Source organism: Zonotrichia leucophrys, chromosome 7, assembly GCF_028769735.1.
Source record: "Zonotrichia leucophrys gambelii isolate GWCS_2022_RI chromosome 7, RI_Zleu_2.0, whole genome shotgun sequence".
In the NCBI taxonomy this organism is placed as follows: domain Eukaryota; kingdom Metazoa; phylum Chordata; class Aves; order Passeriformes; family Passerellidae; genus Zonotrichia; species Zonotrichia leucophrys.
In genome coordinates this window covers 7,668,573-7,685,316 of record NC_088177.1, presented here as the reverse complement: position 1 = coordinate 7,685,316, position 16,744 = coordinate 7,668,573, and the positions used below count along the sequence as shown (strand labels likewise).

The 16,744-nt window shown below is 42.7% G+C and overlaps 1 protein-coding gene across 1 annotated transcript in view; it reads right to left on the bottom strand.

Annotated features, from left to right (window-relative positions):
• ACTR3 (actin related protein 3) overlaps positions 1 to 13,843 on the bottom strand; it is a 28,234-nt gene extending 14,391 nt beyond the window's left edge. The window contains exon 1 of the mRNA XM_064718451.1: positions 13,640 to 13,843. Coding sequence (XP_064574521.1) covers positions 13,640 to 13,683 — 44 coding nt within the window. The 5' untranslated portion in view covers positions 13,684 to 13,843. The remainder of the gene's footprint in view (positions 1 to 13,639) is intronic.
• Positions 13,844 to 16,744: the final 2,901 nt, after the last annotated feature.

Genomic DNA, 16,744 nt, shown 5'->3' with positions numbered 1-16,744 from the left:
ATGCACAGCTCTAGCTCAAGAGTTAGAGCTCACCCACATGTTTTTAACAAACACAGACGTGACAAAGTTCTCATTTTATCTGAGTGCAGCTGCACTGAATCAGCACCACCAGCAAAGGCATGAAGGCTGTAGTAGCACCTCAGAGCTTTCAGCACTCCGATGGAAAGCTGGAAGATCTCAGGAGGTGTCAGGCAGCAGGAACTCTCACAAGCCATGAACGCACGGCAGTGGCACAGCAGGGGCAGAGAGCAGCACCCACACAATCTCCATCCCCGGGGCTGACTGCACCCAGCAGCGCTGCCAGGGCTCCAGATCTCACAGGGAAGGTGAATTTCTCTCTGAGTTACAAAGTGCTTAGCACAGGACCTCATCTAACACCACAAACGCTTCGCAGGAGATGCATTTTTAAAGCTGTAAACAGGATCTTGTGTGTAACACATGGTAACAGTTGTGAGTAGTCATGCACAGAAACTTGACTTCATACCAACCAACAGGAATGCTTCTTGACAAAGTAAACTTTGCACATAAAAGATGACAAATAATGAAAAAAGAAACTATCAGAAAGAACTTCACACCTCATGAAGACATTAGGCACTGCATGTGCCTCAACTCAGGACACACAACTTGGATTTTGATTTTCTACTAAAATATCTACTTCCAAAGAAAAGTATCAAGAATTCCACAAACGGGTGCTTCTTTAACCTATCATGCACAATTGCTCACTGTATTTATATTGTTTTAAGAGGCTTTTAGTGCCACAATTACTAAGTAAACCAGCAAATACTGACTCACTCCCTCTACCTTCCCCTGCAAACCAGAACTGTGGCATGCAGATTTTAAAGCTAAATCTACACAAGAACTTTGGAGCCTGAATGCTGCATAAACCTACAACGAGATTAGAAGTGTTTTTTAACAGTTAAAACTGTTTGATTATTAAACTCAGTATTTCAAAGAAAGCAGAAGCTGAACTGTTGCAGGTAACTGGCAGCTTAGTTGCTTGTGGGAGGGAATTTGCCCAGCACACACACAGCCAGCAAGACTGAAAGAAAAATAATCTCATGAAAGATGCATTTTACATAAAAAGAGTACTCAGACATAAAATCAGCATATATAAAAATACTATGGCCTACTCAGCAAGAAGTGTACTGACTCGGGGGAAAAAAAAGTGCATTTTTAGGCTTCCAAGAAAAGACAGGGGAAAAAAACCTTGATATCTCTGAATATTAGAGCATTGTATCAGAAACTCTCCAGTGCAGTGCCCTATGCAACACCTCACACCTCTCATGTGCAAGACCTTCCCTGCACCCCTGGAATTCCAGCATTGCTGGCACGTGGGCCAGGGATGGATCCTTGCTGCCCTGGGAGCCTCAGGCTCACAGCACAGCCAGGGACCATGGCACAACACAATGTAATCACTAAACCTGATTTTTATAAATAAATACATATAGAGATACTCTTGAGTTAAAATGGAGTCTAAAAATGTGCTAGGTGAGGCAAAAAGCTAAGGTAAAGCTGAATGAAAGTCAATAAAAATCTTAAATAATAAATGCACAATCTAGTCACTGTGGGATTCTTTACAAATTAACTTTTGCAGATAACAGGCTTTATTCAGACTGATCAGATCTATCACTCACTAGAAGTAAATATTTAAATCACATGAAAAGGAGGATACTATAGGACAGATTCCACAAGTCTACAGTTTCCATAAGGAGCTCTCACATAGCAACGTGTGTCTGACTAATCAATGATTCACAGGGAACAAGGCACACCCCAGCTTCCCCAGGGCAGGAATTACTGCTGCTATAGAAAAAGAATCCTGATAGTAGAGATACCATAAGGCAGTACCAACACTGGATTTTCCATAAATCACCCCTGGTCTTGCTACTCAGAACTGAAGAGTGGCAGAAGGGACTTGCACTGAGACAGGCAGGCACACCCCATTAATGAGACACGGACTCAGCCTTCCCACATGGAATTTGGGGCATTCAGCAGTAAGGGCACAAGGCACTGCACACAGGAGTGTAATGGTATAAGCTGATTTCTATTAAAATCTGTAACACAGAACCGATTTACAAAATCCCAAAGGTGAAAGCCTGGATTGTTCAGGTGTTTCCCTCCTACTTCTCTGTGTTCAGCTCCCTGAACTGTTTCTGCAGGCCTATTATCTCATTAAAAAAAAAAAAAAAAAAACCTCTAAGAAACAATCAGGCAAAAAATTAGTTGGATAACCATGGCCTATAACTTTAATTCAGAAAATCAGCAACAGAATATCCAAAAGCAGTACACATTCTCTATACATATGTGCATGTCTGTGTATGGAGAACCATATACAACCCCTCCCACACTCTCTCTCAGCATGCATATATATATATAAATATATATATAGTGCTGATATTCCCCAGTGACTTCCCTCTAACACCTTCTCCAAAAGGCAGCACCACTCTCTAGCCTACAGAGTTATGTGATAAATAAAACATTATCTTTTTGTACTGGACATTCATAGCACAAACAGGTTTGGGAGAGCAACTAATGAAGGTTCCTTCTGAGTTAACTCTACTAACCCCTATCTCACCTATCAGTGGAGAAATATCTTCAGCATGTGATCACCACCCTCAAAAACTCACATCCTGAAAGTGCACAGCAGCTCTGCACCCTCTGCCCAAGAGCTCTCAGGAAGGACAGCCAAAGGCTTCCCACAACGCTCTCAGCAGCACTAATGGCATTTCTTACATGTGCTCTCTCACCTAGAATAGATGTTTCTGAGGCTGTGACACAAAAGCAATGTCACTGGGAGGTTACTTGTGCATTAGTCACAGACAATTTTCAAGCCAAGAGGAAACAGTGCTGAGGGTAAGAATTTGTAACAAGGATGTCATTACCAGAACCTCCATCTGCAAACCACAAACTGTGACCATGTGCCTTTGCTCCACTGCTCTCCTACACACAAGAAATGCCATTCTCACGAGTTATACACCCCTGGTCAAGCACAACTGCAATTCCAACAAAAGTGAGGAACACAACTGCTTTGTGGGCAATGCAGCTGTCCAGCTGCTCCTGCAGTACCCCAGGGCTGGGGGGTCCAACACAATTCTCTGACAGCTCCACACAAAGACAGGAGTTAGCCAAGCACAAGCAGGCAAGAGCACTCGAGGACAAGCATCACCTGATCTCCAACTCCTAGAGCAAATCTGGGTTGCAGCCTATTCCTCAGCTGCTCCTAATGACCTGGGCTAACAGAAATGGCACACATTTAAAATGCACACACAAACAGAAGTAAGATGTACCCGCAATGCTGGTCCTACAGGAAAGATACAAAAAACAAAAAAAAAAAAGAACCATTTTTCTGTGGGAAAAGTAAAGCAAGTGGGAGTAAAAAAATCCCATAACTGACAGGAAATCAAAATGGTCTCTTTCTGGTTTACCTTCAAGGTGCATCATCAGCAAAACAAGGGCATTTTGTTCAGAGGGCTGCTTTTTCCTTCTTGTTCAAACTGCTCTCTTCACGATGGTTCTGAATTACTGTTCACCATCTGAGCCACAGTCCTTATGTGGAAGTCCTCACTCCATATACAACACATCCTATGCCTGTATCTCACCCTGCAGATGCAATGGGTTTCCCAGGCACTATAGCATGGACAGGACACGTGTAAATGCTAAAATTCCACTGTGGTGGAATGCTAAAATTCTGTTTTGGTGTGTACCACAGCCACTACATCAAGCCCAGCAAGGTTTCCCTACCTAAACACACCTCAACTCCTATGCAGAACACGTCCTAGTGGTGATGCTCCAAGCAAGTCTAACATCCAGTGATTAGATTAGGCTTTACACAGTTAAATGCATTTATTCTGAAATGTAAACTGATACTGCTTTTTGCAAGGTGTCACACTTGCTCAGGCAGCAGGAGATCTCTGCTCCATATCCCCTTCCATGCAAATGGGTCTGGAGCCAATCTCCCATTTCCCTTGAGAGCCTCTTCCCATGTGTTTATGAACTCTCCTGAAGCAGGAGTGCTTTGCCTTTCTCTACTGAAACCATGTGGAAAAAAGACTCCAGGAAACAAGGGCCAAAGACAGAAAGCAAGATGATTGCAACACTCATCATTCAACACATGTTCATTGCTAAATTACCTTAACTCAAAATATTGTAATTAAGTAAAGCAGGGTATAGAAGGCACTACAGAAAAGCTCAGACTGTGGAGATTCTAAGGAGAACATGCACCTGATAATATATTCAAAAGGGCATGAAATAAATCTCATGACAAAAACTCCTAGTTTTTAAACAGAATGGAAAGGGATTCTGCTCTTCAATACCAGCTCCTTGCACATGGTCTGTCCATAAAAGATTTTATAAAAAGGGCTTAATTTCCTTTCTTGTTTTAACTGGATAAATTTGACATAGACAGGGATTATGAGATACATAGCGTGTTTTTACTGTCTGATGTCTTCTGAAAACAGCTGCCTTAAAAAGAAGTGGAACATTTCTCAAACATGGATGAATTCCTACTCTCCATACAGAGAGCCCCATGTGACTGAAAAGCCTGAACAAGCCCTTATGGTTTTATTTGCTGCTTTTCTTCTATCATCCTACCTGTATCAGGGTTGTTCTCTCATCCAGATGGGACTGAACTTCCATATGGGAAGTAATTACTTTTCAAATCATGTGAAGAGAAATCATGAGGAAATTCCAGTGAAAGAGGAAAGCTGTCATGCCCCTTTAAAAAAAGTCCCAGCTCTAGCATCAGGTGCAAATTGGTTAAGCAGCAGCAGAAGTCCCTGAAGGACTGATTACATTAGGAAAATGGGACTTGCATTAATAAATTAGTTTACTATCTCTTTTTAAATGTCCTTGATAAAACATAAGACAGCAAGATTTTGAAATTAGCCATGTTTCTCATATTTTACATCTTGAGCTAATATAGTTTACCTTTCACACATTACTAGTTTGCATTTTTAAATAGCAGCTGCTTCTGTCAAATTTGAAAACATTTTTGATCTACAAGTGTTTTAAGCAATCAATAGTGGAAACCAAAGAAATTGCTCTATAAATGGAAAAAACCCACAAGATTAGAAGCACTCTCAGGTAAAGAAAACCTCCTTAAATTGTAGATAAGTCACATGGAGGGATGGTAAAAGGGAGTACAGTATTTCAGTGACATATGGGACCTCTAGGCAGCAGAGATGTTAAAAATCTCAGTCTACCAGCTTGACCTTGGAATTAACTGTACTACTCTGTGTTTCAAACTATTATTTTACAGTATTTCCCCAAAAAAATTTCAGCCCACTCAAGCAAGAGCCTTTACCTTGGCAACAAACACTTCTGTGCCACATACTGAAACTATCACAGTAAAACAAACCATAAGAAGATTGGTGAGCAATTTAATAAATGAGCTTAAAAGCAGCTTGAAAGAGAAGTGCTTCTAGCAAAGGTTTATTTCCTCAATAGACAAAACAATCTTTGAAAAAGGCTGATTTATCTTTAAAAGCATCTCTATTTTTGTGTAGAAATTCATCTAGTGCTGCTTTTTATCAGCAGCTACCTCTATAACTCAGAGCACAGACAACTGTACTGCTTGCTGGTAAAATCCAGCTAAAACAGGGAGTGAGAACCACAAAGACACAGCTGCACACAGCCAGACCAGAACGACCAGGAGGAACAAAGGGACAAAAGCAGCCTGTGCTGCACAGCACTCAGAATAAATCCACTTGTACTGTAGCACAGGTCTCCAGGTGACATTTTTAACACCAGTCTGGAGAACAGAGCAAGCTACTGCTTTGTGCTGCTTCTAACTTACTAACATTTGGATGGAGGAGAAGAGCAACAACTTTCGATTTTGCTTTCTGTTCACTACCACCAAATCTCTGAAAATCAACCAACCAACCAACAACAAACAGCACTGGTAAGCTGAACTCTGAACTCTGGAAAAGTTCTCCTGAAAGTAAAGAGGAAGATAAGATGCATTTATGGCCAAAAAATTGGATTATAATTGAGCCATGAAAAGTGGACTTGAAACCAGCCCATACTTAAAGTGTTTGCAACTAACAAAATCCAAACTGTGGCATCCTGATGATACTACTACCACTTGTAGTCTTTGCCACTTTTATTCGCATTTGTAAGCCCATTTCTAACATTTAATGCCAGCACATACTTTAACACAAAGAAAAGTTAAAGCTTTTCTTTGACTGTATTTTCCTCAAAATAAGAAGAGCAAATGGCTTTGGATATTATCTTTGTATAATGAGAGTAGAGTAGTTTGTGTTGGCAAAGGCAAAATGCTCCCTTTCTACTCACTGCTTCCTTTGAGACTTCCAGACTAATTCATTTTCACAAGTGTCTTAACAGGGCCTCTGTGTTACACCACACCCACACAGCACTCACCTATACTGATAGGCTTTTTAATAAATTTCTATTTCATTTTTCCAGGCTTTCTGAGCATTTTTCACAGCCTGCCTACTCCATGCAGTATTTCCAAATACTGAGGAAAGAATGCCCTAAAGTTTGGCAGTCTTACATGTATAATTACTTAACAGTGTAAGTTATTTAGTATGAGGGGGAGATTTATTTGGCAACTTTCTACATCATTTACCCAAAATAATCTAACATCAGGAGTTGGACTCAATTATCCTTGTGGGTCCTTTCCAACTCAGAATATCTGAAAATCTATAACTGCACAGACATTTATCAGGAAGAAAAAAAACCCAAGAAAATAAATGAATTATACATATTTTTCAACAGATAAAGCAAGGAAGGAGTGATCAATTGAATGAACATATACATAACACCACATTTGTAATAAAATATTGTTTCAATCAGAAACAGTTGGCTCATAGAAAAAAAACTCAGCTGTGGACAAAAACATACCAGTAAATCTTGTTTAATTTAAAAAGCAGGTCTCATTTAACAGGATCACAGAGATTCTGAAGTCTGACAGTAAATATGCAAGCAGTTGAATTGTGAAAGCTCCTGCAGATGATAAACAATGTTCTATATCTAAGGCAAGTCATGACAAAAAAAATACTAATACTGAAAACCTAGATAAGAGGTATGGAGATAAAAATTACAATCTGGATTCATCCATTGATAGCATTTATTTATCATAATAAACTATCAACCTCCTGTCTGCATCTTGCTCTCTACAGCCTGAGCATGCCAAAACACATCCTGTGCACAGCTGCAAACATTTGCACTGACCACAAGAGAATAATAAAGAGAAAAAGGAAATCCCAGAAAAAATCAAAACCGTACATTCATCTAGAGTTTTTCCGTCTAGTCTTAAAAATGCAAACCCATGACCAGAACAAAAATAAAAAGATATGAATCATATTATACCCTACATTAAGTCAGCAGATAACATGATTATTTTTTTCAATTTTGGATGTAACTGAATAAACAAAACCCCAGCAATACATCACTAGCAGCACTTGGAAAGGATTGATGCTTCATTTTGATGGCTAAATAATCCTGCTATGGGCACTACCAAGTTTGCCATCCAATCGGTATTTTTAAACATCTACCCAAGGATGATTTGTGTTAAACTGGTACACCTAAATGTATTTTAGTTCAGTGACCAAAAATTAAAGATTAAAGCAATAGAGATTCCTTTTCTTACACTGAGCAGAAAAGAACTTGGAATTCCCTTGGGGACAAACACAAGTATGTTTTTAGTTATTTTACCTTTGAAATTAACCTTGTCTCCCTAAAGTCTTTTAATTTTGGACAAGCATTAATTTAAAGTTCTTTTAAAAAAAGTTTGTTTGAAATTGTTAAAACCTTTTAGTATGTCCCAAAGAAAGTCTGCAATGATGAAACTAAATGTTGAGACATTATGTTGAAACTTTCCAATTGCATGAACTAACAGATCTACTGCAGAGTTTCTTAGATGTGCCTATAAAAGAAGAGAGAACATGGATTACTACTCAGAACTGGTGCAATATTTCTGAACTCATAAAAACTGTCTTTTCAATTAATTTAGACCAGTAAATTAATTGAATTTAGGAGTCATGCAATCACGACTCCTGGGCAGAAAGTCCAAGGCAGGCACTAAACACCCCAAGGGACAAGAATGGCACCTGCCCATCCCAGGCACACCCCAAACCCTGCAGTTCATACAAGGAGGTTCATTAATCTTTAACTTCACAGATCCAGCCCAGGGATTCAAGTGGGTTTGTCCTCTCCCCTGAAATGCCACCATCCCTTTCCTCTGTATCAAGCACACTGGAAAAGGAAAAGAAGAGCAGAAACTGAAGGATTGAAAGGTGCCATGCATCCTGAATGGCTTCTAAATAAAACAAGATATAAACTTATTCCTATGATGGAATTACACCAAAAAAAGTGTGTGTCAGTAGAAATATATGTACTCCTAACTGAACTCCCATTCTTCCTAATTATATTGCATACTCTGAGCATTTAGTGGTGCACCATGGACTGTGATGTATTACAATCATCCAAGAGACACCACAGGCCATCATCAGCCTTCCAAGTGTCCTTGCAAAGGTTTTTTAAATGTATTAAATCAATTTTTAACCTAGTTCAATTCCTTTTTCTGCTTTAAGGATGAGACATTTCCCCCTCCCTCCTTAACCACACTTCAGCCACTGGCAAACAAAGATACTCTTAAAACCCTGGAAGAGGATTTTTTCCAAATGCAATCAAGGAAATATTTTTTCCATGCTTTCCATATTGAAAAATTACTTCTGGGATGACACAATACAGAGAAAATTCAGCCCAAAAGAGAAAATTTTCATGAAGACTGAAGCCCATAAAGGTCATGACAAAATATCCAGTTGAAGTATAAGCTCCAAAAACATCATGGTGCTGAAATCTTTACACTAAACATAAGTTAGGCTTGGAAAAATCTGCAGAAATAAACCAAGCCTGGAACATTAGGAAAGGAAAATAATTTCAAGGCACAGTATAAGACAGTAAAAAGTTCAAGAGCTCACAAAACAGACTGATTTCCCCTACCTTGATTTTATAGCACTGGATTTCTCACCTCACAGATTTTGCTGTCTATGGAAGATTATTTTCATGGATCTTGTACTCATTTACACTCTCAGGTCAAAACCCAGAAGAGAAACAGAATTACATTATCCTGTCATGCCTTATCACATCAGAAAACACTGAACCCATACACACTGTGCTCTCCTTAAGAGCTGTAGAGGTGCTGCACGAAGATTAACTAGAGCAGTAGGGTTTGTAGAGAATTTCCCCAAAGCAAAGCTCACTCCAGCCAGCTTCTGCTTCCCTGAGGTTCTGTGTGCCCAAATTTACTCTTCCTCATTCACAGCACTGGTTAGAGAGACTGAACAGCCAAGAAACTCTCAGAGATGGATGTGACTCATTCCAAAGAACAGCTTGCAACTCCACATCAAGAAACCCTGGAAATCCTGAGCAGCCTCAATGCTCCTGGCTCTCAGCTCAGAGGGATCCCAGACTGCCAGGTGGCCAAGAAATCCTGAGTTCCCATCAAGAACAGGAAATCTTTCTCCAGTCATCCCTAAAACCTTTCATTCGCCCCTAGTATGCAAGAAAGAAGTTAAAAAAATACATCACTTTTTGCAACCTGTGCATGGGAAATAAAAAAGGGAAATAAAAACCTTGGCATAGGAGGAGGCAGAAAACAAGATCCATGACAACAGGTTGGGTTTTTTCCACACAATCATATAACCAATTTACTCAAGAAAAAGGTTACCACCAGACATGGCCCTCCCAACAAAAGACTCCTGGGTACATTAGAGAAGCTGGTCATCACTGACAATCAAGTATTGAATGGATCCACCTGGCAGCCACTGAAAAATGGCACACAAACCTGCAGAAAACAAAGCTCAGGTACAGAAAATACAAATAATATCCTGTAAATCCCTTTCAGTGCTATAATTAAGTTCTCATTTTAGAAGTACAGTAGTTGCATAGCCACTTACCGCAGCTCAGCTGAAGAGCCATTAATTTGAACACTTGCAATTATCTGCCACCCCAAATGAGCTAATTCAGTGTTATACAAGTCACACTGAAGGAAAAAAGTGCACTCACACAGAAAGACACAGTTAAAATCTACTTGTCAACCTAATCAAGCTGAATTCCAAAGTGGCGTAGGAAGAGCTTTTAATCATGACTCGCAGGCAGCGCTGTGCTCGCCTGTGCAAGAGGCAGCAAGAACAATTCAAACACCCAAAAGGCACAGAGCAAAAAACTGCAGCCTACTGTGATTAAAAAATGACTAACAGCCTTTTCCTTTCTTTGGTATGTTGTTCACATACTTTATGGGAAGAACTCCATCTCATTTTTCTATTTTTAATTTTTGTTTTAAAATGAATGTAATTCTTAGATACATCAAGTATGAAGTAAGTCTCATTTCCAGCATATCTACTGACTTCAGGAAAATCAAAAATTTGCCCGTGTTTGAAGGATATAAACAGAACAGCACACAGGTGCTACTGCATAGCTCATTGGTCATGGACCTAGTGCCTATCTCTTGTGGAGAGAAAGAGAGGGGCTCTCAGCAGCCAAGTGAAGTCAAATTCACTACCAACATGGACAAAAACTTCCTAACAATAAGGTCCTTGGTGTTGTTCCACAGATTACCCAACAGGCAGTATACTTAAAACTAAACTAGACAAGGCTATCAATTCTAGAAATAAATAATACTGAGTTTAACAGTTATGTTTAACTGGGCTCTTCAGATTTTTCATAGCATGTACAAATAAAAGGACAGTGCTTCAGACAAGCAGCTTCTAAAACCACAAGTATTTACTTGCCCTTACTAGGTATCAATTACCTATTTTCTAGGTATCAAGTTTGCTTAAGCAAAGAATGCAAATTTCAGGGTACAAATGTAACACTGGAAGAATTTCAGCTGCATCTGATTGCCATGCCACTGATTAAACCCATTTCCCAGCTCCAGCTGTATGACATGTACTTAGATGACCTCTAAAAAGTTTGACTGAGCTGTTAAAACATCAAACAACAGTCATCATATTATTTCCCCAATCTCTTCTGTGTTTTTTGTCTCTTTATGCTTTGAAAGAAGTCCTTATCATTTCTATAATCTGTGCAGGCTGATGCTGAAAGCCCAACTCTGCTGCTTTTCTCATCCCTCTGTCTTAGCTAGCAAAAATGCACACACACATTAAAAAATACCCCAAATTTAACACTTAGATAAATTGAACTGTGGCTACAAGCACAAGACATAGGAAAACACTCTTCAATACCACTTCTACACCTGCCCTTTTGCTGATTGAGGTCAATTCTCCTGAGATTACAAACTATCAATCCTTTCCTCTAAAAATGCCTCCTTACTGGAAAACCAGTGCACATTTGAAGCCTGTTCTAAGCAAGGCAGTTCCTTTCACCCTTTCTGTTTTGGCTCCATTTTCAAAGCCTCTTTTCCTCTTTATGGGGGCTATATTTAATTTGTCTGCTTTCTGTCATTTTGGCAGACAGGATAGAACACTGGAACCTCAGCTGACCTGCACTGAGCACAGGGCTGACACAGTTTGTGCTCTCACACAAAAAATGAGATGGACTGGGAGGGCTACACCAAATAAAAAATAAAGGCCAAGAGCATGATCATGCTATCATAACACACTGCACTTTTACCCAGCTGTTTCTTACTCATCTCAACCAGCATATATTTCCTTTGTAAATTCACCACTTTATATTTTTATCTACTGAAATGATTGAATTCAAACCACTCCAACACCCTGTAATCTTTACAGTGCTACAAATGTTTGCCTCATTTTCTTGAAGCAGAATTTTATGGAAGAACAACCTTGGATGATGAAATGTACCCAAAATTAAAAGCCTGGAGTGTAAAATAGGCTAGGCTGCATTAAAAAAAATATGGTGCACAACAAAACAGCATCTTAGAACATTTTTTCAAGATTTGTAGGGAAATAAATAAACAGGAGCAAGACTTGGCTAACATCATATTCAAGAACATTACAGAGTACATCATCTTAAGTGAAGTAGATTAATGGTGTACTTGCACACATCTTCCCCAGGAACATTTGCTTTAACACTCATGTCCCTTGGTACATCTCTCACATCACAAAGTTATTTCTTACACAGCTCTGAGCTTGCATGCTGCTCCTGCAGGGCACTGCTGAAAGCCTCAAGCAAATTTCTAATCCAGTGGTCATAACCTGCACTTTACAAACCTATAAAGACATAATTATTGCCTTTAATGGGACTACTGGTGATACACAAACATGTGGGATGGGAAAAAGCCTCTGGTGGCATGTGGAAGAGCAGTTAGAGATCTTTTGCTCTGAAAGACAAACAGCACATATACACATGTTAAATTCACATATACTTCTGTTCACTCAGCTACACACCCTCATTTCCACTGCACTACCTGTCCTCCATCCCACAGAACTCAAGGTTTAATTCTGCTTTCACTACAGGAATGACTTCTTCATACAACTGTTAGACATGCAGACATCAGACACACACATACATATACCTGCTCTTCCTAAAGATTTATTGATGCCCTACACCAAACAGATTCACTTGAAGGGATGATGAGCATGTGCTTTCAGAAACAAGTGCTTAGGTTGTAGAAGAACACACAATTTCAAGAAAGTGTGATAAATATCTGCATCTACAGAGCAGACGAAGACTACTCACTGAAAACTTTATTTTTAGCAAGAGGGATGAGACATGAAGCAAAAGTAAAAACGAGCTAAAGAGGCAGCATGCCATCAGCGGTAGCTAAAGAGCTTTGAAAACCCAGCAGTGCTTTCCCTTCCCGTGAAAAACCGCGGCCCCACGGAGCCGTTTCCTCTTCCCGAGGGCCCCGCGGGCGGCAGCGCTGTCCGCGCTTCCCCAGCGCTGCTGCCGCCGCCGTGAGGGCCCCGCGGAGCCGCCCGGCCCCGCTTCCCGCCGGCCCCGCCGCCCTGCCCGGCCCCGGAGCCCCGCAAGGGCCGGCCCGGCTCCCCGCGGCCTCCTCCCGCAGCGCTCCCGCTGCCGGGGACCCCTGGCACCGCGTCCCCTCCGCCGCCCGGCAGCTGCTGAACGAAAAAGAAGCGTTTCCAAAGCGGATTTGGTTCAGGTTTGACACTGAAAATGCCTTATAAGGTATAAAAGCCCGAAAGCAGGAAGAGGCTTTGACAAAACTAAGGAAGTTCCTCTGCGCCTGCTCGATGGAAGGGGAGGGGTTTTTTTTCTTCCACAGAGAGAAGTAGCACAGAATAAATGACATTATCCGCACATTAAAATAAAAAATAAATACACACGATCCCCCCAGGCGGCGCCGGGCAGAGCGGCACTCCCCCGAGCCGGGGCTCCCAGGGGCTCTGGGGAAGCGCGGGAGTCGCGTCCCCGCTCGCCTCCCCCAGCCCCGCAGCCGCACAAGGTCCCGCACCCCGGCCCGGGACCGACGGGGGCGGCCCCGACCGGCCCCGGGCGGCCCGAGAGCAGCGAGCGGGGCCGCGCCGGGACGCGGAGAGCGAAGGGCGGGGAAGGGAAGGCGGCTGGATGCTCCCCCCGGCCCAGCCCATCCCTCCCAGCACCGGCCCCGCGGCGGCTCGGGCGCGGCCGCCCGGTCCGGCAGCGCGACCCCCGCCGCCATCTGCAGCAGCATCGGCGGCGGAACCCGCCCGGCCCCGCCCCGGGCGGCCCCGAGCTGTCAGCGGCCGTGTCTCACCCCGTGCCGCAGTCCACCACGCAGGCCGGGAGCCGCCCTGCCATGCTGGTCGGTAGCGGCGGTGCTGGGGACGGCGGGCAGCCCTAGGCTCCGGCGGGGCTCGACGGGCTGCGCTCGGCGGCACCGAGGGACTTCCGCAGGGCGGGCACTGCCTCCACCCCCGCCCGCTCGCTCGCTGCCCGGCGAGCCCAAGATGGCTGACCCGCCCCGCCCCGTGACGTGCGGTGGCGCGGCCTCGCCCGTCGGGCGGAGCGGCGCAGCGCCCTCAGAGTGGCGGGAGCTGCTTGGTCGCTGGTTATCGCCGATATAGCACGGGGTCAGTAGGGCTGGAAAATACCCCCGAGGTCACTGGGTCTGACCGGTGACTGAACAGCACCGTGTCAAACCGAGCATGTGCCACATCCAGGCTTTCCTTAAACACCCCAGGGATGTGGCTCCACCACCTCCACAGAACTGTTAGGGTTGGAAGGGACCTGTGGAGGTCATTCGGTCCATGCCCCATTCCCTAGGCAGGGTCACCTGGAGCAGTGACACAGGAATGCATCCAGGTGGGCTCGGAATGTCTCCAGTGTGGGACACTCCACACCCTCCCCAGACTGTTATTGCAGGGCTCTGCCACCTTTGATGTAAAGAAATTCTTCTTCATGCTGATGTGAAACTTTGGCCAGTGCTCTTCAAACTGTCACTGAAACGAGTCGGACACCATCCTCTTGACATCTGTCTTTGGGATAATAATATGAAATAATGAGATCCCCCTCTTAGTCTTCTCCAGACTAAACAGGCCCAGCTCCTGCGGTCCCTCCTTGTAAGAGAGATGTGACAGCCTCATCCTATCATCTTTGTCCCCAAAAGGGCAGGACACAATGCGCTGTGGGATCAGGTGCTCAGGTGGACATAATATAGTATGTACGTTTTCTCTCGCTTTCCACAACCCTTCAGGCTTTGAAGGACAGAGTGCTGAGCACACCAGGTCTGGCCTAGTCCTTGCCCTGTGTTGTACTGCAGCCATACGCTATTTTTTGGGTTTTTTTGAAGTATCTTACTTCTCATATTGGGTATTTCACATATTTTTAGTCCTTTGCTTGCTGCTCCTCCCTTGGCAATGAGATGTCAGCTTCATGGTATAATAGGATGTCAAGCAGTGAACAAACTTAGTAGTAGATCAAAATGAGTAATTGTCAGTGTGCACTAATGGATCTTAATGGCTCTAATAACCATCACCAAGCATCTCCGCCCCACAGTCCTTGTCCCAGAGAACTGGAGATCCAGTTAATCTCAGCTCTGGCCCTTCAGATTTTGTCTGAGATTAGCTGTAGGTCTGTGCTGACTTAGCTTTGCTTGCTGTCTTGATATGAGACTTGCCTTGTCCCTCTGGAAGCCTCCACACTGCTCCTGGTCCTGCTCTGACATCCTGACTTCACCTTGGAGCTGTGTGGCTGCAGGTGGCCCTGTGTCCCTTAGGGAATCCTCCAAGTATTCTCACAGTAGTCCTGCTTCCTTCTTCAAGCATGTTCTCCTCACCTGGTTTCAGCTATCTCTAATTAATAGCCTCTTTGCCTTTTTTGACTGGAAGGATAGACTAGAGTCAGTGCCAAAGCAAAGGAAGGACTAGGTACATGCCCTTCAGGATGAGAGAGGAGAGAGCAAAACCATCCCTTTCAGTAGCAGCAGTTCTTTTGGGAAGTTCAAGTCACCATCTGGCTTCTGTGGGCTGCCAGATCTTCCTGAGGAACATAAGCAAGGAAAGGAGATATTGAGAATATTAACATTTCTATTTTAATGTCAAAGCAAATTATGACTAGAACATTATGAGACATTTTACAGATAATGAAAGGGATTTCTGCAGGATATTGTGTAGCTTGTGAGCTGTGCTGAGCTAGAGTATTAAAGATGAATATCTCTGAAAGCTTTTCAGAGTAAGTGCAAATAGCCCTTTCCTTCGTATGTGCTGCTACGTGTGCATAAGTAAATATTTATCTAAAATAAATACAGTCAGGATATAAACTACCATGTGGACTTTTCACTCTCCTCTCAGTTTTATTACGTGGAAGTCAGGGTTATACGTGCAGCAGGTTCAACTGCTGCATCTGGTAGATGGAATCACAGAATGAGAGAGCAGCTTTGGGCTCCAGCTGCTGGAGTTAAAGTATCCTCCCAGAGGAGCACAAAACAAGGTCCAAAAACCTGAGGCATGTGGAAAGGATGGAGCTGGCAGGTCCTGGCCAGGCCATACAGCACAGAGGGGCTCAGGACCAGAGTTAATTTAACCAGCTGCAGTGAAATTTAAACAGACCAATTCTTAGTGTTCCATAGCTGGCCAGCCTTTATTACCTAATATTTCCAAATAATGCTCCTGATTAGTCTTATTAACCTTAATAGCAAAGGCAAAGGACAGAGAGTAGAGTGGCTGTAATAGTGTGCTGGAGACTTTCTGCTAGCAGCAGCATCATTTCACTATAAAACTTTAAATCACACCCAAAAGCACTTAGTGTAATGCACTCTCCAGAAAATATCCCGGTGCTGAATTTATCTTTTCCTCCCTGTGAGTACAAGTGTTTTCTGGGAAATGGTGTGGCACTGAGCAGAACAAAAGGCTTGAGCAGAACAGAAAAGTGCTTCAGGTCATATGGAAAGTGAAACAACTCTGTTAAGCAACTCCTTTGCAATCTCTTGCTATCAGTGTGTGTTCTTCCTGAGTCTGCATGAAGAATGACATTGAAAAAGAGCAGTGCTGGTGCATTTTCATTTACTGAATTACAGTGGAATTGACATTTGAGGACCAAAAAGCATAGGATTTCTCTCATTATTAAGGTGCCAGATGAATCACAGTTTTGCCAGGGAAGGGGTTGAAAGACCCAGGCCATGAGATCTCCTGTTTCATTTTATTAGCCTTGCCAGATGCAGTTTTCAGATGACTGTGGACACAGGCACCAGCCCAATAAAATAAAGGGGCAAGATTTCTCTTTAAGTAATAATATCTCATATTGTTGGACCATAAACACAAGTTTGATATATTAACTCATCCAAATTCAAATAGATCAATCTAAATTTCAAAACTGATTTCTGTATAGACCTTTTGTAGTTTTATGCATTGGCATCTAGATT